Consider the following 25378-nt stretch of genomic DNA (forward strand, 5'->3'; position numbering starts at 1 on the left):
TTGTGCAGGGCACTGGACAGTTTTACCGGACATGGTTGGTTGTCGAAATGTTAACATTTTCCCCTCACAGGACAAGGAGATGCAAGAAAAATACACATTTTTTCAACTCCTGCAAGTCAAAGATGACAGAAAACGACGTCTAAAGACACATCCACATGACAGACAGTATAAAATGCGTAACTTTCCAAAGTCGCACATTCCTATAACTTTGCCAGAAATATATTTTTTTACATCTAATATGAAAGGCTCAAATATATACAGCCTAAAGGACACCCAAATCTATGAGATGGCAATCATATACCTCACAAGAAAATATATAAAAAAAACGTTGTCAGACAGAAAGTGGTTTCAGGGTCCGGTACATGAAGTAGGTGTCTGGCCTGTGTTTTTAATAGACACCAACTTTGGATCGTTCGCGCATGCGCGGGAGTAATATCGCGGCAAGGGATAAAATCGCACTACAGATGACTTGAAGTCAAAGCCATTAATTTTGTTCAAAACATTGAATATCTTGCAGTAACTCTCTCCGTCAAGCGATTGATCAATATTCACTCCCAAGTACCCTAAGTTTTCTGCGAAAATTCGGTGAGTGACAAACAACTGCAATTTTAAGTTTACTTTCATCAGAAAAAAAGATTGACTCAGTTGTTCCAAGGTGAAGAGATAACGGAATTTCATGACTTTAAATCGTTGCTCTACACTTGATACAAGTATGTAAATACAGCTATTTTTGCAAATATGACATAGTAGAATTTATCGTAGTATAGTAGTTATCGCAAGCATCGCGTTCACTCTATACATGAATAGATGTCACGTGTTCACGCAACTCGGTGAAGACTGCGTACTATAGTATATATTGCAGTCATCTCGGTCAAAGTGATTCAATAAAACGTAACACTACTTTGTGATAACTTTCCGAAATGATTCTTTTACAATATCACAGACTGATACTGTGGCCCCACTTTATTGGACTGAAGAATGAGTATATAATATAATTTACAACTGCAGCATAATATTGTAAATTTACAAACATTACAGAATAACCTAGGTCCCAAAATTGACCGGGGGGAACACCACTAATAATCGTTTGTAAGTCGAAAAAACCCAAACGTCAAACATTACAGAATAACCTAGGTCCCAAAATTGACCCGGGGGAACACCACTAAAAATCGTTTGTAAGTCGAAAAAAACACCAAACGTCAAACATTACAGAATAACCTAGGTCCCAAAATTGACCCTGGGGGAACACCGCTAGAAATCGTTTGCAAGTCGAAATAACACCAAACGTCATGCTATTTTTAAGATGGGATGTGATATGAACCAGTTCAGAGCATTGTAAGACTAGTGTGTGGAGGGACTGTTGTAAGACAAACCGGTGGCTTTTAGCTTACACCGCGGGAGTTTACCAACTTTCTGGTGCGATCACCATGCATATCAAACACTTATTAGTCCCCACGGACGAAGTCCGGGGGGACTTATAGATTGGGTCATGTCCGTCCGTCCGTCCGTCCGTCCGTTCACGCAGATATCTCAGACATGCCCTGGTCAATTTCTTTCAAACTTTGCACAAGGATAGTACCCTACCCCATACAGATGCACGTCGATTTGTTTCACAATGCGATCAAATTTGGCCGTGTTAGAGGACTTTTTAGTTTCCACCTCCATAGACTCTCATGTATAAGGCAGCTGTCCATAGACTCCCATGTATAAGGCAGTCCATAGACTCCCATGTATAAGGCAGTCCATAGACTCCCATGTATAAGGCAGTCCATAGACTCCCATGTATAAGTCAGTCCATAGACTCCCATGTATAAGGCAGTCCATAGACTCCCATGTATAAGTCAGCTCTGCATAGAATCCCATGTATAAGGCCAAGTAAAATAAAAATTTAGTTTCTCATCGTATTCATATAGCAAAAAGGATGCGGTGACACAGTTTTAGCCCCACGGATGAAGTCCAGGGGGCTTATAGATTGGGTCATGTCCCTCCATTCATGATGATATCTCAGATATTTTGACAAGATGTCACGTGACCTCGGTGACCTTTGACCTCAAATATACATATTTGTCCATAATCAGTAACCACAACTGCTACACCCTCCATATATGGTATGATGGGACCCTAATGACGCCACATATTGTACCTCATTAATTATGTGCATATCTAATTTTGAGCAAGCCAATAGAGCTAGAGGTCTGATTTTTGGTATATAGGGATAACTTAGCAATACAATTTTTTTTAACAAAATGTCACGTGACCTCGGTGACCTTTGACCTCAAATATACATATTTGTCCATAACTCAGTAACCACAAGTGCTACACCCTTCATGTACGGTATGATGGGACACCTTATGACGCCACATATTGTACCTCATTAATTATGTGCATATCTAATTTTGAGCAAGCCAATAAGGCTAGAGGTCTGATTTTTGGTATATAGGGATAACTTAGCAATACAATTTTTTTTGACAAATTGTCATGTGACCTCGGTGACCTTTGACCTCAAATATACATATTTGTCCATAACTCAGTAACCACAAGTGCTACACCCTTCATGTATGGTATGATGGGACACCTTATGACGCCACATATTGTACCTCATTAATTATGTGCATATCTAATTTTGAGCGAGCCAATAGAGCTAGAGGTCTGATTTTTGGTATATAGGGATAACTATAGAATAGAAATTTTTTGATCAAATGTCATGTGACCTCTATGACCTTTTACCTAAAATATACGTTTTTGTCAATAAATAAGTAACCACAAGTGCTATGTCCTTTATATTTAGTAGGATGGGCGACCTTATGACAACACACGCTTTACCTCATTGATTATGCACATATCTAATTCTGGGCAAGCAAATCGAGCTAGATGTCTGATTTTGGCATATAGGGATTAATTAACAATATATTTTTTTTTTTCAAAATATCACGTGACCTCGATGACTTTTTACCTTGATTATACATATATATGCATAACTCAGTAACCACAAGTTCTATACCCTCCAATTTTGATAGGATATTAGACCTTAAGATGTCACATCTTGGACATCATTTATTATCCACATATGTATTTCTTGGCTGGCCAATACAGCTAGAGGTCTGATCTATTTTCCCGATTTAGAACCATAACTTAGACATGCCTCATGTGTTTCAAATTGGGAAAAACAAATAGACCTATGTGCCCATAGATCTTAACATATACACTCCAGTGATACTTCTTAAAGACCACATTTACCTGCCCCATCAAGACTAATACTCCCTATTTCAAGTGGGGACTATGTCATTGTCAATGACTTGTCGTAAATAGAACAAGAACATATCCGCACACAAATTCCCTTTATATATCCACTTCCAGAAGTCTATTGTCGGTTGAGGAAAAGGAGACTGGTATTTGCTGAATAAGACTTAAAACTAGACTGAAACCGATACAGAAGATTTGAATCTTCAACATTGTGTAAACTATTTTTTCATATGCTACTTTTTCAATCAACTTTGAAATTACACTCAAAAGTTTTACATTAGTCGGTAACACTCAAAAGTTTTACACTGGTCGGTAATTGTTGACATTTACTTTACCGCCGTGTAAATGGAAGTACTCCATTCTTGAAATCGTTGGGAAATTTCCTTAACCTAATGATGTCAAGCAGGGGACAGGTTGTGATGTCGACGGCATGCAAACTTGACAAATCTGGCTGGAATATCATTAAAACTATAATAGGCTTTACTTACTGGGCGTTTTGAAGAACTTTGCAAAAGGTTGTCATCACTAACAAGAGAGAACTTTAAAGGATCTGGTCCGACACCTTTCTTCAAATGAAACTTTGTATGCCAGCTATGTTTAAACAACATCGTGTGCCGATAAGGGAGCCGAGTTTTTTCGGCAAGGCTGGCAACGATATACTCGTTGGCAAACTGTTGAATTTAGATTTATCAATCATAATGGAAACGTCATCACGAAACCCAATGGAATTTGAAGTCAATGATTCTCATTGATACACCAATGTCAGAAGATTAGCTTTAAGATTCAATGAAAATTGCCTTGTCTTTTAAAGGGATACAGTCGTCGGAACTGCGCTCAAAGGTCGTATGGTACCCACACGACAAATGTAAACACCCTATCCAAGGGACGATGGTGATTGATAAAAGTTAAACATGTCTGTCATTCAAATGTTGCAGCTATGATGTGAAATGCATCAAGATATGGTGCGCGAAATACATTGTTTGCTAACAAGAAACTCGCACAGGCACAGTTCCGACGACAGTATCCCTGGCTACCTAAGGGAGAATACTTTACAAACAACGTCCCAGAGCTTGTCATGGTGATTTTGGATGATTCTCTAATATTCATTAAAGATGCAAAATCTTATAGAAGTGAGGGGAGGGTATATAGAGAGTTCTTCAGGTAGATATTCTTATCCCAAATTTTCAAAAATGAACATTCTCAAAGAAAGTGATATTCATCCTCTATACGTCACTCGGGCATACTTTACAAAATATATCTGTTAAGATTCGTATCCCTAGGTCTAACTGCTCTAGCTCTACGGCTTATGGAAGCACAGAGTGTCGCAAGCAGGTAAACAATTGGATAATGTGGAAAGATGTTCTTCTGGTTCAAGCAGTGTTTTGATCTGCATACATGTACGCAGTTTTGGCTTTGACGCAAATATCATTCCCTGTAGGCCTAACCACTGTCGGTTCAGGTTCTGTTTCTAGAAATTTATGAAGAAAACAATGTTAGTTTCCATTTTCTCAGCCCGACATGCTAGGTCCTCATCTGTCAAACTCGCAATGGTTACAGAACCTGATTCTTCACTTTTCTGTGCCAATAATTGACAATTAAACAAAAACAAGAATCTTTCGTTCTCTAATAGCGAAATATACTAAACCAATGCATCAAAAACTTCTTGACGACAGAGAAGTCAAAACTTCATGAATGATATAATTTATTTAACGAGATGAAAAAAATTCCTTTTTGACTACATAACTAAATGAAATCATAGTCCTTCGAAAACTCGAGAGTCTTGATGAATTCGGAGCTATCCCGCGAGTAAGAAGATTTTGGACGGAAATAAACTCCGGACCAATCAGGCAAAACTTTCCAGATAGCTCCGGGAGACTGCAGACCAGCCAATTAAAACACGCGTTCTTCTGCTCGGTAGCTAAATTCAAGATGGCGTCGCCGACAAAGCTCGCCCTAAAATCTCTTTGATTTTGCGGTTGTTTCGTGCAGAAAAAGAGGCAGAAAAAACAAATTTTGCTATTTCTACATATTGGAGACATCATGACATCGATTCACTTTGTTATTCACCCGCTCCCGGGAACTGAAGACCAGTTGAACGATAGGTGAGTTTCTGTCCATGCATGCTCCTCGACGATAACGCTTACATCAGCTGTTGAAGAAAACGTTACAAGAACGGAGTCTAACGTCACAAAGAGCCTGACTTATGTCGTTCACACTACTAAAACCTAGACTGGTAGCATTGAAGCGTAGGCGATGGTCCTGTTGAAGATGTCATATGAAAACGTGCTGGTTGCCAAATTCTCGAGAATTTTCCCAATATGGCGACCTCATTGTTGTGTATGGCGTCAATTCATTTAACTGAAAGTTGAAAGATTAATGCAGACTGCTGTCAGGCACAGATGTGTAATTTTCCAGTTTAACATATTCCGTTGAACCTCGATCAATGCACATAGAATGATAAGCCATGCTTTCATGTAGTGGCGAAATATTTCGCAAATAATGAACTCTGTGAATGGCATTGACTACATTCCTGGCGAACTGAACTCAGAAGCTGATAATTATGTTACCATGCGGATGATAGAAATCGTGTCGTCAGTGCTTAAATGAGATTAGATGTTTTAGATGAGTCACTGAGAAAAGTCTAGTGTCAGTGTTACTTTTGATCCGTTTTGTTCTCTCAAATGCCGTTGATGGCAACTATGATCGTGAAACACGACACAGTAGCTGATAATAGATAATTAGCATGTTGCCATGTTGATCATAAAAATCGTGCTGGCAGTGCTCAAATTAGATTAGGTCTCAGATGAATTACAGAGAAAAGTCTAATTTCAGTGTTACCTGTGATGCGTGATGTTCTCTGAATTTCTCTCAAATAATGCTGATGGCAAGGACAGTGATATTAACATTCTACACTGCACCATGCGCAAGATTTAACCAGAAAAGTTACTGAAATGGTTATTCCTGTGATTGATCAAACGGTATTGTAGGTTGCAGAGACTAAATTTCACCAATTTTTTTACAGTGTTTGGGATTGTATATCCACAACAATATCAACACAATATCATCAACAACTTGTAGCGTCTGGTGTCAATGCCACTATTCAAGATTTTTGGGACTTAGATCTTGAATTGTAAACTCGCAATAATTTCAGGTCATCTCCAGCAAAAGCCTAGCACACAGGACATTACAAATTGACCAAACATAAGTAATCCCACTCAACTAGAAACCCTTGTGATAGCAAATTTGTTGTGTCAAATTAGATTGTTCAACTTATCTCTTCGTAACATCTACATAAATGACTTGAAGATTTTAAATGTAGGTGGTCAGTGAGTTGGTCAGATATTTTGACATCGCTTTTTGTATTTACCCAGTACTTTTAACTGTACACAGCAAGTATATATATATATATATATATATATATATATATATATATATATATATATATATATATATATATATATATATATATATATATATATATATATATATATAATTTAAATGACACACCACATCTTCTGTGATCACTTAGTCCATAAATCAAAATTCACAAAATGAATTCCTTTTCCATGCAGACTCCGAGAAGTGGCTGAGAAGATAAACAGGCAAGGAATCACAAGGTACGTAGTTGATAACCAGGGAACTATAATTTTAAATGTAAAATCAAATACTGAACACCTGATATAATGTGATGAAAAAGAAATTATACAAATTTATAAATTTCATGGTCAGACAATGTACATAAGTTAGAATGTTGCTTTTTAGCTCACATAAGGTATCTGTATATATATATCAAAGAGAACTTATTACATGGATTAGAATTGTGTGAGTTAAAGGGAACATTTGCAAGGTAGAAGGGGATGGGAAACCAGCCTGATAATTCATAGCTATTCACCGAATCATAATCTATATACATAAAAATGAAAAATGGGATGACTGTATTGCTATGGATAAGTCTTGCTGTTTTGATATTAAATACAGCCATCTGTTTACCATTATCCTCTGTCTCTGCTGATCAGAAGTTTAGTTGGTATGTTTTGTTGTGAAAGTAGAAAAATTTCTTGTGTCAGCTTGTAATTCTTATTTTGAGTGGGTCTATTTGAATTTTTTGAGCTATTGTCCAAAATGGTGAGGTAACATATTTAGAAAATAAGCTCTTCCTGAATTTGACAGCAAGTGAATCAATTATCAAACAAAGAGATGTAGAGTAGGACAGAAATGCCAATCCCGTAACCTTTCAGTACCCCTCTGCATGTCAGAAACATTGAAGCTTTGATTGACCCTTCACCACAGGTCTACATATGGAAGCAATTCAAGTACCAATTCTACTCCTATGGCAGTCACATCTTGAGTTATTATTCCATGATTTCTCAAGCAATGCCTGTCTCTGATGGGATGAATGTAGTAGTAGTGAATATTTTGTTGTCTGTGATAAGATTTGCAATTAGTGCTTTCAAAGTGTACAGCTACTTGAACAACGATTGAAATCCCATGCTGGTTTGAAATTCAATACAAATCAAATAGATGTATTAATTCAGTGGTTTGATGGCTGTCATTTTAGCATAGAGCAGGTGGTTCAGTGTTTGTTTATGATGGAAATTTTGATTGCCGGTACGCCAATATGGATATTTCCAAAAACTGTAGACTAAAGGCAAAGCCTAACAAATTATAGTAATTGTCATCTTTTTAGAATGTGTTTATTTCTACACATTGGTTACGGAAAGTGCAATAAAACCTTTTTGTTGTCACAAGGGAATGCTGACCCACAGTGTTCCAACAGGAAATACACTCCACCCACACATAATTTGTATTCGGCCATACATGTAACATTTAGAAATCAATCTGAACATTATCATAACTCAAAGAGGGTATCATTTTTGTTTCTCTTTGATTTTAAAGTAGTTGAAGCAGAAAATTTTTTTCCTACCATACATTATACGGTTGCTGTTGTACAATGTATATGTATTACACACATTGAATATATTTAGCCGTATCAGTGCGTAGAGGTATGTCAGTATTCCCATGAATAAACATGGTTCTGGCATTAAGGTTCTTTGCATTGTAAGAAAAGGAACATGAATATGTATAATTATTCCTTCATAGAAAATTGTCTATTCCTGGCAACCTCTGGTATGTTTGTTTTAAATTATAGCTGAGTCAAGTTCTGGAGTACACCTACATTGTATTTGCTTGCTGTATCATGTATGTGATGACAGTTTGGTTGCATGAGTGGCTTACACAAATAAATGACCCCCATTAAAATAAAATCTCCCTTACTAATGGAAATATGATTCTCGTACAGTCTACATGTAACTAACATATTTAGTTATTATTACATCTCATACAATACAGGTCAATTGATATCAGTCCTCCCCATCCAATTGTAAGATGGAATCATCGGTATTTATTGCATTGTTATTTATTATTTATCTTTTACAGTTCATCCATACCTGCCTTGAAAAACCAAACCATCAAGGAGATTGTTGTTGGACCAAATCATATTGCATTTCTGCTTGAGGTTTGTAGAGTTCCCTTCAACTTATTCATGTCATTGTTCCAAAGCAGACAAAGTGTCTTGCTTGGCTACATGTCTATTTAACCCAATCCTAGTAACTAAAGGTATGCTAATAGCAATCTGCCCACATTGACTGTTCAGGATAAGATTTTTCACACACACACACATGCTGCATGATTCATTTTCAAGACAACTTATCTCTCAGTGAATTTACCATGTACTAAATATTCCTTGGTTTTGTCTGTTTTTGTAACACTGGTCATGTAAAGTGTTACATTTAGCGGGATGTAATATTTTCACACAACAAAGTCATGTAAATAATTACTGGTATTACCGATCATTTAAACAGTAGATGCCATCTTTTATTACAGTTCAGACAGAATGTGAATTTAGGTATCTACACTTAAGTGAAGATTAGTTTTCTCCATTCCAAATTGATGGAATTTACCAAGATTTTTTTCTAAAGCGTTATGAGATACATGTAGCACATGTGCTAGAGCTGCATTGATTGAACAGTGTGACATACTAACATCCAATTTAACATATTTTGCTGATGAATAATGGTAACTTTGCTTTTGTTACCTAAGAAAGAAAGGTAGTCAAATTTCCACACAATGCCTGCATGTATTTCAAGCATACATGTATTGTACTTGCAAGTACACACAAATACAGGTGATTCAAATATGCATTGAGAGCAAATCTTGGTTTTTGTGACTCCAGTACAACGTGTGGTGGAATATCATGATGTATTGCTTCCCTCATGCATTTATATTAATTCTCAACCGTGTAATTGATTTAGTCTATCATTTATTGACAGGATGGTCGGATATGCAGAGTTGGCTATGCTATCACTGTAGATAAACTTGACCTCAGCAAAGTTGATATCAACAAAAGGTATAGTATGTTATAAATATTGTTCTTCTAATGAAACTGCCATTTGGATGTCATAAACAAGCGGTCATGTTCATTTCTATTCTAGAAACCGCCACCTAGAAACACATCACATTGTTGCACAGAGCTCCATGTATACAGTGATACAGCTGTAAGGGGTAAATAGAATTTTACAGGTATCCAACTATGTAACAGTTATTTTTTTACAGAACATGTCACAATTTTGTCATCAAAATCCAACCACCAGATCTTAAAAGGAGCTTGTGCTTTGGTTCATACATATATCAGCTTTTCAAATGGTTGCCAACACTTCATGGGCTTCGGTAGTCATTTCACTCCTGGTTCAAGGGAACTGAGGGGCTGGTTAACAAGCCATGATGATTCAGATGATTATCTTCAAGTAGCTACATCACGATGATCGTATTTGCAATGAGATCAAACTATGTGAAGGGCAGTGTGCCCTTTGATTTTCAGTATTTCTGAACTCTCTGAGTCAATTTTTAAATTACTCAAAAGTTGTTTGTGTCTGATCACACAGTGCATAAACTCAGCTTGCATGATTGAAAACTTTCTTCTGTAAATGAACTTGCAGTTTATCATATAGGGCACTAGTGCAGAACCTATAATGCATAGATGATAAAATTCTAAATTGAAAGAAAACAGAATTATTTTTTAATTTTTTATTTTTTATTTTTTTGGACCACACATCATATATTAGAATACCGTATTCATTTTATCTGAATCATGGCATAATTTATGCTTGCAGTGCCAAAGGCAAAGGGGCCAATGCAAGTCGCGTGTTATGGCGATCTAGTTCACGTAGCGGTGAGAGTCCATGGCTTATGCTAGGCTCTGAAGGAGCTGGTGGTCTAGGGCCAACCCTTGGGTGAGTATCTCTTTCAGAGTCCAATATTCATGGTGAGTGACTCTCATCTCATGCATTCATATTACATTACCATATACTTTGATTCATATGTTGTTCAGCATATAGTGGTCATGTAGATCATTTCAATATTTCAGTGGTACATTTGCATTCAACATTGCTTTCCATGGTTGAAAAGTAAAGATAGGTGGCTTATTTACAAGTTCATTTGCACAAATTTAGGTATAGATGTAAAGAAATTTGAAATGGAAGTCTTTTCTCAATAATACTCAGAGACGAGCAAATCATTCAGACTTTGTTTATTTCACGTGCATACTCGGCGTGCTTAATCACAGATACACATCTGTTAAATATTCTCTGATCTAAGCTGAATGAAGAGACCTGTGACCTCAGACCAAGGAATTTGTTTGTCCTGTTGTATACAAGTAGGTCCATGGAAATTTGCCTTAATCTGATATGTTTGTCAAAATGACTGCACAAATCTTAAGGCCCAATACATTTGAGGCAGATTTTAGTATTTATTGATAGAGATACATTGATGCAATTTAAGTGATCCATCTTCTTGTTATCAGGCGTTGGGGGACTGGAAGTGGGTCATGCACGTCTCGCACTAATGCCAGCAGTTCCAGAGCACCACCTAGAAGTAGAGGGCGCTGTGTGCGTGCTCAAACTAGAGGCCGTGGAGGTGTGATAGTTGGCACCAGACCACCGGTGCATACCGCTGCGGTTCCTGAAGAACTGGTTGCGCAGGCTCAAAGCGTACTGCAAGGAAAGAGTAGAGCTGCTATTATCAGAGAATTACAGAGAACAGTGAGTTATCAAGTTATCTATTTCTCCATGTTTGTCAATCACCAAACCTTGCAAGCATGAGAAAAGCAAAAGGTGTAAAACTTTTTATAAAGGGACTCTTATGCAATTGAGTGTCTCATTTATCATATTGCTTATGGGCATGTAAAGATTTAAAACAGCTAATTTTTGTCTCAGAGTCAAAACAAACATGCTGTTGAATGTATTCTTTCAAAGACACATCTCCATGATTCAGTAGTTACAACAGAAGAGGAAACTCATAATGTGAATGAAAAACCAAGAATTCAAAGTTTATAAATGACAGGTAACGTGGACACTGATGCCAAAGGTTGACAGATTTTGCTTCTTGTCTTCAGGAGACTCTGTTTTCAAATATCCCCGATACTATAAATATTTTTACACTCAACTGTCTGTGTCAATGCATGTTCTGTATACATGTCATTCTTGGCCATGTTACTGTACATTTTTTGAGTTTTCGAAAAAGAGGTTCTAGGATATACAGTCTGTCGTTCCAGGTGTAGTCATGTAGATATTTGGTTTGTGTTTATACCTTCAAGTCGGCAATATTAACACAGGTATTACATATGGTGATGTGTACACTCTGTAATTTCAATATTTAAATGTAATATGGTTTTGTATCAGAACCTTGATGTCAATATGGCAGTGAACAATCTTCTGAACCGAGACGATGAAGACGGTGATAATGATGATGAAAATGAAAGCTACATGTCAGGTGGAGGTAAGCTCAATAGGTCAAGTGACTTCTGAAAAATATATTTAGTAGAGGTTTCAAGTATTGCAGCGTAATTTGGCAAAATTAGCATTTCTTTAATTCATTGCAGTTGGCTGTGATTAGTTTATAGCATGGTTTACAATGTGGACTTTTTTAAGCAGTGCACTGTTGCTACATAACTTGTAAGCATAATGTGTCAACGACCAGAATACATACAAGTGTACTCAAAGACATCACATTGTTCAATTTGTGTTGTTTCTCAAGAAGTGTTGGAGCAGTGGCACTAAGGATCATCAGGAAAGTGCATGCAGAGCTTGAAAGATATGTCTTGCATCACAGCTTATAGATCTGCAATATTAATTCTGCTTGTTAGCAGTATTTTTAAATCCAAAGTCATATCAAAATGCTTTTTTCAGTTCCCAAAATTTGCTCATGGCTGTATAGCTTATAATTTAGCAATTTTCGTCGTCTGCAAAAATAAATCTCTATAAGCATAATATGACCAGACAGGTTGAATACAACTGCCTATTTGTACACAACCATACCATCCTGTATTTCATTCCATATTTTCCGATTGTAATGTTTATCATATAGTATTATCATCATATCTATTCTCAATTTCATTTTCATTTAGCAAAAGCTGAGCATTCAACTCACATAATGTTCAATTAAATAATGTAACTGTAGACTTAGAGTAAATTTTTTATTATCATTGGCTTTGGATATGATCCAAGCAATCAGCAGTGACTGAGGCTTTATCTTTGGACGTCTTGACCCAACTTCAAATCCAAAAGAAATGTAATTTATTGTATTCAGATAAGTGTCAGAACCAAGGAAGAGCTTCATCATCATGTGCAAATAGGTGTCAGCTTCAACTAGCCAAATTTAAACTAAAGACATGTCTCAAGGGGATTAATGTGAAATATTTCAGATTTAGAATATTTGTATGCAAGGGATGTAAGGGATGGGATAATCCCTGAACAGAGAGGATGATTGATACATGGGAAATAATCTACTGTCTGTGGTTTTGTGTAGATGATTTAATGTCCTTATTAGATGCCGGTATTCACAATGACCATCCCAGTGTCATCATAGACGCCGATGCAATGTTTTCAGAAGATATGTTTGTCTATGGATCAAGAAACCGACCCAGCAGTCGCGGGTCACTTGGACGATCTGGTGAGCCTTATTGTTACCTTGAGAGAAGCGTTTCTATGAATCTTTTCAGTTTGCGCCTCCTTGCTCCTATCAACTAGCTACGTTTCCATCCTGTTCATTGTAAATAGAAAATGTCGGTATCACCAAGTAGTATGGTATGGACTTTGTAAAAGTAACATGCGTAGGTATGGGCTAGACGTCTTCAGGCATACCCCCTAAGATCATGTTGAATGATAGTATGGCATAGTGCGACCCCAGTATTATTCAGTCGGGGAGCTGTATCAATCATAATACTGTAGACATTGCATGGTGTATGGTTTTGAAGGAACTCGGCAATACTTTCCAAGCAAGCTTCTATCCTTTATGTCTTTGCTCCCTGCCTGCACCAATGGTCACATTTAAAGAGCCAAGCACTATTTTCATCCTTCTCTCCTTCTTAATGAAAAAATAGATCAAATTTCAATCATGTATTTCTGAATATCATGTTTGAAGGAAAAAACCTCTATGCACACTTCTATTCAATTTAGAACAAGCACATTATGATATAAAGCCAGGCAAGAGCTTCAATTCACAGACATTTAGCTGCTCAAATTTCAAAGCAAAGGAAAAATTTGCAAAACGAACTTAGAGCTTCAAGAAAGATATGTATTTTAACAGTATAGTGTACTTTGAAAGAAACAACCAACAGAAAGGTAAAGATGAAAGAGAAAAATTTGCAAATTTTGCATCTGAATACAAATGCCCTGCACACACAAGTCTGTGATGCCATTCAGAATAAATTACTGCAGTTCTCACACTTGGTAAGTACGCAAAAACATAGCCTTTCTTAGTTTGAATGTATGTCTTAAGTTTAGTCATCACTGCATTGTTTCTATTGTGAGAGACATTACAGCTGCATACATGGTCATTCACTATTGTACCAGTATAGTATATTCTGTTTCCTGATATTTTGGTATAGTAGGTACTCATTCGTACTCATGCTTTGCTTTCTGCTTAATTGACGCTTTCACCCCATTTTCCTCTCTAGAGGTCCAACTTGACCATAGAAAATAATGGGATTGGTTCAAAGCACAGTAGTGAAAGGGTTAATGACAGACTTTGCATTTCCAGTCAAGCACACATAGAGTTGACTCTGCACTGTTACATAGTTGCAAAAAGACTCTGTATTTATTTTGTGTGTTCGTTACCAAATATACATCACCAAGTATCCCACACCAAGCGACATCAGAATATTGTCACTCATGCCACATGAATTCCAAATTTCCAGGTCTTTATCAGTGAATATGGATTAGAATAGATAGTGTCCGAGAAATTCAAGTTTTTAGGTTGTTATTTCTTGTTGAGGTAATCAGTAAAGTACCCATAACAGAAGTGAAAGCTGTGGAGTAATTATTGGTACTGTATTTTGATAAATGTAAACCACATTATTATTGATTGTTATTTAGCTATCATCTTAAGTATTGCAATTCAGTAGTCCGCAAAAGAATTACTGGTACATATCTTTCTGTGTTTGTTATTATTCATAAATGGTAAAAGTTTGGTATGTCTGGCAGATCAAATTTCATAGTCATAACAAAGCCAGCATTACCATTGCTCCCTTTATATCAGAGAAAAAATTATGTTGGTGTGTTTTTTAATTTTCGATACAAAGAAATAAAATGATTAAAATTATTCTGACAATTTATCAACAAAAAGGTGTTCCTAGATTTTACACCAGCCCACATTTAGACACAAATATTAGATTGTTCAATATTTATAATTTGAACGGAGTTGTTTATGGAACTGCTGTAAAGCAGTACCTATTTTGCTCCTATCCACAGAGAGAGACAGAGACTCCAGTGAGAGGGACCGAGATCCAGTCTTCCGTGTTCGGGATAGACGATGGCTGGATACCGGAATACGGGACAATGCTCCCGGTGGTAGCAAGTCAGGTGGCCAGGATGGTGCTAGTTGTGATGGTAAGAAATCCAACCAGCCTGCTCCAAATCCGTTACATCTGTCTGACGAAGCAGAATGGTGGAATGATAAGGTGAGGAATTGTATTCAAGTCTTGTCAGCTCAATCTTCTGATATGCAATCTCATTTTATGCATCAATGGTCTTCTGGCCTCTTGTAACAGTCTCCTCAGTGATCTGCTGCTGTAGATGACGATGTAACAATCTCATTGCAATGAACAGGACAAACCCGGAATTCAAATGGACCGCAGTACAAACAAACCCATGTGGGCAAATGTGCATAGAAAGAAGTGCATTTCCGTATGTGCGTGTACACATGGGTTTGTTTGTACTGCTATCATGTGATCTTTTTGTGTATTGAGTGTGTACAACACATTGATTCTTTCTTGTTCTAGAGTAGAACCATTAAAACTCCATTAGCCCTTACTTTTGATGCATTTTCCATTATTTTTATTCTGTTTGTAAAGATACCTGTTCTACTCCAAAAATCTAGTTGGAATGCTTACTTTGATCAACATGGCAACACTTCCATTTATGTCTGTACATGCATTGTCTGATTTTAGTGAAGGCATCTTAATCAAACTAGAATTAATTTGTCAACAGTAATATTTGATATACATATTGTAAGTCGTTTGCAAGGCAAAACCTTTAACATGATTTTAGGAGAACAAGCGAAATACAGATTTTCAAGAACAAAAATAATTAAATATCAAATGCTATACAGCTATTGCTCCCTTGTCATGTTGTCATGTAAGCATGGCTTAGTTATAGGTATTGGTATGTTGTACTGCTGGAGTGATTGACAGATATCTTTTCATCATACTTCGTTGTGAATGGTTGGAAGCATTAGTCATGTGTACAGTATGTACTATAATGAACCTGCCTGTGTTGTTTTCAGGGAGAAAACCTGCGTTTTTCGCACATTGCTTCACTACATGGTGAACTAGCAGCCATAACTGTCACTGGTCAGTTGTATCAGTGGAAGTGGACCGAGGCAGAGCCGTACAGGAATGCTGAGGTAGGTACAACAGGATGTCTCAAGCCATGAATCGGGGAACACCACAAATGTTATCATTGGTGAATCGGTGGATTTGTGGTGCATAGGAATCAGTACCATGTTCAAGATATTTTTACCTCTTGTGTTTCTTAGAGAGAGTCGGCTTTGCCGAAGAAAACAACAGACTCATAAGGTGATAACAGTCTAAAAAGAGTTACCTTATTACATTTCATAAACTAATTTCTCCATTTATAGCAGTCAACATGTACAACACAGTACCATACCTGATGTTTGAACAAAGACTGGCATAAACTAACAAAATAATTTGTCTAAATTCTGATATGATAGCGTCGAATTATGATTCGTTGTTTTCATTGTTTCATATGGACCAATATGTTCAGTGTAGTACTTGTGTAGTTTAGTGTGCCATCATTGTATATCATCACATGTAACAGACATTTTACTATAGACAGTAATCATTTTGATTTTTCTCAAGCAGAATCCCAATTTACATCACCCGAAGGCAGCAGCTTTGAATTTACTCAATGAGAAGATAACACTGATATCATCCTGCAATGTGAGAGCAACAGTGCTGACTGAGTCTGGTAAAGTAAGTATTGCTTCAATCAGTGTATCTCAGCTTTGCTACGGGAAATGAAATGTTAACATTTATTCCACTATAAGCAATGCCCATCTCTACTATGTTTGATACCCAATAGACCGGTAGTACGTACATAGCCGAAAATCCTCTTAGCCTTTGAACTTACGATTCTGTGCTGGCAATTCTTTACTGATATACCAATTACATAAGCTAGATACATAGAACACATTGCAGATCACGTCCCACTTCTGTAGGTGTACTTCCTTTCATAATGTTTCAGTAGTACTGACATTTAGATATTTAACTAAACCAACAAACTTTTTTCTACCAAGTTTAGTATTGCAGATTACAAACTACCAAAACTTGCAAGATATGACATTATGTATCATCATAACAGTGGTATCTATGTCAGCCACAATACCTCACCCACTTTAGAGACCCAATCATCTTTTTGTCTGATTTCACATTATCTGGAGTATATGTTTTGCTCTTTGATATACAGCTGTCACACTTCTTTTACTCTCATCATGTGGTTTGATGTCATTTGAATAAAAAAGCTGTAACATTGAGTCCGTAGATTCTGTCTTGTAACAACAATATTCCAAAATCTGTATTCTGTAGGTAGCCACATGGGTTGATGAAAGCCTATCAGCCATTGCTGGTAAACTGGAACAACCAGCTCAGCAGTTCCCGGAGTTCCAACAAGACAAGATAGTAGCTCTGTACAACTGTTCATTGTACACATGTGCTAGGCTAGAATCTGGAGCACTTTACTGGTGGTAAGTAAGTCTGTTAACTCATGTCTGAACTAGGTCTGATATAACATAATGAACAGTTTCCAAAGTTGACAAAAATATCATGCGTTCCTGGTGTGACATTCATGTTATGATGAACCTCTGATGTTTCACAGACTCAAATAAGTTCATTTACACATGCATGCATTGGTGTAGGGCTGGCTCAAGAAAATTCTAAAATTGACTGAAAAACTTAATAATGTTGTAGGATTTAGGGCAGTCTGTCTACAGGTATTGAAATGAGTCCCCTCAAGGTGTCGGCTAATGCAGAATTTTAAGATTTAGATCCTTTCAAAATGCGTCTTAGTGCTACGTTGTGCATTTACATACTTCGTGTATATCCTTCACCCTATTGAAGTATGCATGTGTATAGTGGATGAATTTCCTATGAAGTACAAAGTAAGGGTTTTAGTATCAATAGAATTATTGAACTCTGTCACATTTATTTAGCTGATTAGGTCTCACCATAATGCTCTTTGCAATCATAGAAACACGAATGAGTTGTGTGTTTATAAAGAGGAAAGACAGCTAAACTCAGTGAAGAGGTTTGTGTCATTCCAATATTGATATTTTTTGTAAACAGGGGAGTGATGCCATTTATTCAAAGGAAGAAACTGCTGGAGAAGACACGAAGCAAAGCATCTTCTAGGAAGCCTAAGACAGCAAACAGTAAAGTTCACATCACTGCTGGAACACAGGTAGGTTTGTGCTGTACAAGATGCTCTCTCTCAACATTTAATTATTTAGGAAACACTGAGCTGCAACTTATTTTAAGAGCTAGCTCTAAATATTTCTTTGGTGGAGATTTTAAGAGTGTGTCACCTCTTGTTTTGATAACATTTGATGTACATCTTACTGTAAAATTCCCAATTGAAGCCGCGGCTTGTATTAGAAACATTTTGAGGGACCCCTGGGATCACGCACTGAAGTCCGGGTGCGGCTTCAATTGCGTACATTTCCTGTGTTTCGATATTTTTCTCAATGCTCACCAAGCATTGCAGGGGCAATCGCTATTGTTATGCAAATTAGTACCAATGAATTCTGCGTGAATAAATTACCCGTATAAAAAGCCCCTACCCTGGTGTAACTCCAATATCCCTTTCCTGCCGAGCGCCCCTGTCCGTTATCCTGCCAAGTCGGTCAAAACCGGCCCCTTTTCCGTGTCTACAGAAGATAGGCTCTCCTGCACGCTTTCCTGCCAGGCATTTGGCGGGAAAATACCGCATTTTCGGGGTACGATTACCGACCATATACGTGTTAGACTTCAAAAATTTTTGCATGCCCGTATAGAGGGGCAACCGCTGATGAGGTTGTGTCCAGAAAATGACGAGGTCACGGCGTTGTTTGCCCCGGGGGACGTGCACTTTTATGCCCTTTTCTAGCTTACTTTCGCGGAAGTAAAGCTCGTTCGCCGGCACGCACGGCCACACCGGGGAAACGTCACCTCTCTCGTGGGTTAGTAGAAGACCCAGGGGTTAGTGCTATGGGTGCGGGAGCACCCTCAAACCTGTCCTGTTTCCCTGGGTTGTGTCACTTGGCCACGTACTTTGAACGACTTGGAAAGAGTCGCACATTGCAGTCTGCTTTGACGTAGTGTCAACGACATAGTTCCGCCATTGAAGGAAGGCGTGTACGTAGTTTGGCCAGTTCAGTGAACACTTAGCTCGTTAGTGTTACCGTTTCCTAACACGTTAGTTGTGCAGTTGTTACTAAGGTGCAGTTTTGTACCACCTTAGCTCTGGACAGTGCAACTGCTCTATGCACTAACCCCAACGACAAATGGTTGGTACAACGTCTACGTCGCACGAGCACAGCCTCCGTTGGGCTGTGCCCCTCCCACGTGATACAACGCACGTTCATCCATTACTATAGCGTCCTTACGGATCTGCCAAAAACGAAAGTGGGGGTAAAAACAAAACAAACGAAAATATGCGATCCATAGATAGTATTTTATTCGGGAATAATTTACATTATGCCGAACAATAAATCTCGGAGTCTGTCTCGACGTCCGAGTGCATGGTCCGTGTTTCAAAAATTACAATCGGGGTGGCAGATCCGTGTTTCAAAAATTATAATAGGGGGAATTGTACAAAATAATCCGTCTAAACAAAACAAAACAAAACGAAAATATGCGATCCATAGATAGTATTTTATTCGGGAATAATTTACATTATGCCGAATAATAAATCTCAGAGTCTATCTCGACGTCCGAGTGCATGGTCCGTGTTACAAAGATTACAATCGGGGATTGTACAAAATAATCCGTGTTTCAATTTACAATCAGCGGGATCGTAAAGCACAAACAAACGGCACAACCGTGCTCAAAATGTGATCATGGTCCGTGTTCAGAATACAGTCAAGCCACTGTTAGGCGAAGCTGTCCCCTGTCCGTTATTTACGTCGGGTTCTCTTGCTGATGGGTGTCGTCGGGGCTGTGTGAGTAGAGGTCTGCACGCCAATGCTCCTCTTACCTCGTAGCATCATGCGATGATGAAAAGCCGCAAAACACTCGCCCTCGTGAAGATGAACCCCGCACAGACTACATCCTTTGGACGTCTCAGACAGTCGTCCGCTCGCAGTGGTCTTACCCTCTCTGCTACATACTTTACAGCATTTCTGCCGCCCCTCCAAACGGCTGACAACGTGCATCGGCTGATTTTGTGGATTGATGTACGAGGCAAGAGAAACAGTGGCCTCGACCTCTCTCACACTGGGCTGCGATCGCCCACAATAACCGCCAATGAGTTGTTTCCCGACACGCAGATGAAACATCTTATGGGTCAGCTTACTATCAGGGTGTACATGCTTGAAGCATATATATGCATTTACCAGGGCAACATCAATCAGGTAACATGCCAGATATGTCCACCATCTGTGGTTCTTGCGCCCAGTGTGAAAGTACTTGCGCTTCTGGTTGGCTCGGTCGACGCCTCCCATGTACCGGCGATAATTATACAGCGACAGAGGCACTTGTCGCCGCTCGTCTCCCTCCCCCACTGGCACGCACTCCAAGGGTGGATAGACCGTATTCAAGATCAGCACCTGAGCGTTACTATCCTGATAAGCAGTGATGTTAAGACGAGAGTCCGTTCTGGTCGTGGCTTTCATATCCCCAACAGACAGAGGAAGGCGCTTCCTCTTACCCGGCGGAATTAATTGAGGGGGCATGGTGCGACGATTACGGCGGTTGAAACTCCCGACCATGTAGATCCCGGTCTCCATCAGCTCTCTAGCAGTAACGACCGTGCTAAACAGGCTATCACAGAATAGGCTGTGATTATATCCACAGAATGGCTGGACCAGCTCCATCGTAATTCTTTTCACCACACCTCGCTCCTGCCGTCTCCCATCAGTCCGATCCCGATATTTCACACCTAGGTACGGTGCAAAGTTAGCTATGTATGCAGTGGTGGAGTCGCACAGCTGCCATATCTTGAAACCGTCTCGATCAGGCTTATGCGGTAATCTCTGCTTAAATTTAGAACGGCCCTTAAATCGCACCATGCCCTCGTCGATGGAGATCTCTCTACCCATCTTATAATTATTTACGCACCGGTCAACTATGGGCTCCATCCATGGATTGATTTTATACAGGGGATCCTCCTGACACCGACGTCGGCGGCGTGCCTCATCAGGATCACGACGTGGATCGTTCTCTGGGTCTGCCAGATGAAAGTATCGCATAAGCTGCTGAAAGCGACTGCGGGTAATCACAGTAGAAATACCCTGGTTTCTCAGAAAGGGATCGCTAGACCAATAATCCTCCACTGATGATTTACGGTCGATACCCATACAGACTAAGACGCCAATGAACGCCTGCACCTCTCGGTAGTCAGCGTTACGCCAGTATTTATCTATTTTCCTAGCGATATGTCGCTGGTGGAATTTGGCGTATTTATTAGTCTCGTCCTTGGCCAATCTGATCAGTGTAGCTGGAATAAACTTAAAAAAGTAATCGAGCTCACGGCGTGGCTGGGCAAGGTGAAAGTCGGTCCTCTCTCATGGTCAAAATCGGTCTCCTCAAATATATTAGCATCGGTAGTCTCCGACATACGCCAGACAGGAGGTGTGTCGTCCTCCGCCAACACAGCAGCAACGTCATCATCGTCGTCAGAGCTTGCCTCACCTACGTACTGCCTGTCATAAAAGTCATCGTCCTCTGCCGCATCCTCGTCAACCTCCGAGTCGGACTCAGCGGTGATATCACCGTCGTCTGGGCGTCTGGGCCTGAACTCGCCCGTAGCGGCATCAAGGATCATATCTGGCTCAAAATCAGGTGGGCTATCCTGATAACGAACCCTCCGCACTATCTTTTTCGGCGGGGACATCGCAGCACACGAAACTATGGCAGGAGCGGGCTCGGCAGCCTCTGCTGATGACGAGGACTCAAGCTCTTTCGCACTGGGCACAGGAACCTCTCCTGACGCAGGATGAGGGCTCATAGTAGCAACAGGTGGTGTCTCTCCCGGAGCAGCCGGGGGAGAACCAATGGCATCAGCCGTCTCATTACTCACTGTCTCACTAGCAGCAGCAGACGTAGTCTGTGCAGGTGAAGTATCTCCCACAAGAGCAGATGTAGTCTCTGCAGGTGAAGTAGTCTCTCCCGGAGCAGCCGGGTGAGAACCACTGGCAACCGGTGACCCGTCATCATCCTCATCGGCAGAACGATCGCTCTTACGTTTACGCTTACCACTGGGTTTTTCAGCCGGAGATGGCTTCGCCTTACGGGAGCGTTTCTTGCCCGACTTCTTAGAGCGTTTACTAGGGACATCACAACGATCGCTACCACTACCGCCCGGAGACTCTGCATCTTTGAGCTTCAGTCGTCTGCTCGCCTTCAGAAAACTTTTGCGGTCCGTCAAGCTCATGTCTGGAACAGTGTCGACAGACTAGCAGGTCCCTCCCTTTTAAAGCCACAGGGAAACAAAGCCCTGGACATGATTGGACGCAGGGGTGTTAATATATGCATCCACCTGTTATTATAATGGACCTACGGCAATCAGTCCACCAACCGGCGCTGACATTCCTACCCGTCATGTAAATTGCCTGTCCGCACCATTTGATATGCTAATAATACTCATTTGCGATGCAAATCAATCGAGCACTTAGCATAACATAGTCAATGTCATTAGCATCTCAACTTGACATTCCGTCCAGCTGGGTACGTGGCATGCGCACCTGCCACCCAAGGACGTTGCCCCAAGCCCATGTTTAGTACGGGTGGGAAACCCGTATCTTTAACCTCATGTCCCTTCTAATTTCACCTGCGCAGGGCGTATTGTCATCCAAGTCGGTGACAAGCCAACCCGACAGATTGCCCATTAAGCAGTAATGGACTGGCCGTCTCGTTCTTGTACGGCAACGAACAGTGCTTCAACGGCTTGTTTAGGTCATAACCGTCGCCTGCCGAGCGGCTTACCCAACTAAGGCGGTCAAAGATGAAGGATGCCAAAATTGTCAACGGCTGTCTCGGCCTCGTCCGTTGGGCAAACATGGCTCCTTCAAATAACGTGGCCAGCACGTCTACGTCATCAGCGGTGATGACGACCCGTCATTGACGCCCGAGTGCGTAAAACTCGGAATATACCGACAGGTACCTCTACCTGAGTCGGTCATACTACGGTATAAACCAAACACAGGTCTGCCAACTCCCGTTAGACTCGGCCGTTAGCCGAACTTCACAGGGACAACATAGGCGTAACAAGTCGGTGAACAACGGTTCACGCACCTAACCGCAGCCGCCAAGTCGGTGAACAATGGTATCAAATTTTGAGGCCATGTTCCTGAATGGCAAGGCTGAGGCGGTGTGTTCGTTGCACGGCTTGAACGTCTAGAGCCAAGTGCAGCCGACAACGTCCGACATCTGAGTGGGTAGTCTTTTCGAGAAGGTAACAAGTCGGTTAAAAGCGGTGGTTACCCTTCACAAATGTCGCTCAAGTCCGTTCGGATCAGTTCCATGTCAGGGACTAATCAAGCCGAGTCCGTCAAATCCGTCCGCACTTCCCGTCAATCAGGACCAAGTCCGTGATTTTCGTCTCGCACCATTGGCAAAAAATTGCACCGCCAGCTGAGGCGGTCTTAGGCGGTTGCCTTCGAGAAAGCCGAGTCCGTCAAATCCGTCCGCACTTCCCGTCAATCAGGACCAAGTCCGTGATTTTCGTCTCGCACCATTGGCAAAAAATTGCACCGCCAGCTGAGGCGGTCTTAGGCGGTTGCCTTACAGATTAGCGTTGCCGAGACGGTCAATTTCGGCCGCAATCTATGTAGTGCCTCAGAGCCAAGTTACCCCAAACTCCGCTAGAATACGTCAACGTGCTAACCTGCCAAGTACGCTACTCGTCCCCAAAAAAAAAACCAGTCCCCCACCGGGGTGGGGGGACTGGCTGGGTAGCTTCCGCACCTTTCCCTGTCCTTGGACTCTCTGTGAACCCATTTCGAGAGCAAACGCCGTTCCTCGCCCAAAACCTGTCCTCGAACGACCCCTAGCGCGAGCAAGGGTTTGCTACACGTAGTTCCGTCGACTAGGCAGGAAAGGGGGTACCAAAAAGTAGCCCGATTTCCACCGCCTTGGCAGGATAACGGCCGTGGCTGCTCAGATTCTAGCTACACCGAATTTCAAGCGGATTTTCACCGACTTGGCAGGAAAAGGGATATAGAAACGTTAGGAGAGTGTATTTGATCGTTAAACTTGGTAAAATTCCTTTTAGATAATAAGGAAACTATTAAAAGATGTTAAAACAATGGGAAACTGGAGTTCCCTTGACAGCATCGTAAGAAAATGACACGTTTTATCAGTACTTTCTTGTTTCTCTGACCCTACTGACCCCCGTCCCCTAAATAGAATAGTCTCACTAAGGTCGGCCATATTGACCAGCATGGCAGCAGCATGCATGATGTCTTTGTTTCAAGTTTAGGGGTTTTTGGACGCTGAAATTTCACAAAAATGTCACTTCTGTATTCAGAGATTGTACAATCAATTTCTTTGGACGTGTAAGTCGATTTTGAAAGCGATAGAAGATCAAATGGTGTTGAAAAAAATCGTGCATAAAATTAGCATAAATTAAGCATCCATGGCAGATGGGTCCCTTGATTTACAGCTGTCTTGTGATGCCGAACCGGTGGCTCATACTCGGATAGTGCAATAAAGGCAAGTGAATGACCTTTGGTATCTTTACTGGATGTTTTTGTGAACTGTTTTGTGGTCAAATTTTATTTTCTCATGATTAAAAACGGAACGTGTACAAGCTTATATGCACCCACCATGGTCATTCAGCAGCCACAGTACAGTAGGCAGTTCATTATGTCAATATGATGCAGGTGGTGTTGTTGTACGTCAGGCATCGGTAAGGGTACGCACGGTACGTGAAAGTACCCATGATGCAATGCGATTTGTACACACGGAGATCGGCCTGCCCGTTATCCCCATTGCGCGTATGCACCCATATAGAAACACGATACAATAGTTGAGTACATGCAGATACAGTCATCAGCGCGTTGCGATCGCCTCGAAAATATTTAGACTGACAGTGGAAAGTTTTTCTTGTACGCACGTATATGTATTTATCATCGGCCAGAGACATGTACGACACGGTTTTTGTGGTTTCAGTAGATATAAGGATGGAACTTTTAGCACAAATGCGGCGATGTCTGATACATTGATAGCATGCATTACCGAGTTACTGAATGTCAGCTCTGCGGCTACGCGGTGACACTGACAGAAACACATTTCGGCGAACGCAAGCTGCACTGAATCGACACCCCTTCCAAACCAGCAAAGCTGTTGACGCCGGTTGTGAACGTTTAA

General features: G+C 40.3%; 1 protein-coding gene across 1 annotated transcript in view; it reads left to right on the top strand.

The window, feature by feature from the left end:
• Positions 1 to 5159: 5159 nt before the first annotated feature.
• The window catches only part of LOC139116149 (E3 ubiquitin-protein ligase UBR5-like), a 55160-nt gene continuing 34941 nt past the window's right edge, over positions 5160 to 25378 (top strand). Inside the window, 13 exon segments of the mRNA XM_070678694.1 lie at positions 5160 to 5345; positions 6816 to 6860; positions 8680 to 8758; positions 9573 to 9649; positions 10413 to 10532; positions 11102 to 11339; positions 11979 to 12075; positions 13105 to 13248; positions 15021 to 15256; positions 16081 to 16200; positions 16679 to 16789; positions 17402 to 17559; positions 18158 to 18272. Coding sequence (XP_070534795.1) covers positions 5284 to 5345; positions 6816 to 6860; positions 8680 to 8758; positions 9573 to 9649; positions 10413 to 10532; positions 11102 to 11339; positions 11979 to 12075; positions 13105 to 13248; positions 15021 to 15256; positions 16081 to 16200; positions 16679 to 16789; positions 17402 to 17559; positions 18158 to 18272 — 1602 coding nt within the window. The 5' untranslated portion in view covers positions 5160 to 5283.

Source organism: Ptychodera flava, chromosome 17 (genome assembly GCF_041260155.1).
Source record: "Ptychodera flava strain L36383 chromosome 17, AS_Pfla_20210202, whole genome shotgun sequence".
In the NCBI taxonomy this organism is placed as follows: Eukaryota; Metazoa; Hemichordata; class Enteropneusta; family Ptychoderidae; genus Ptychodera; species Ptychodera flava.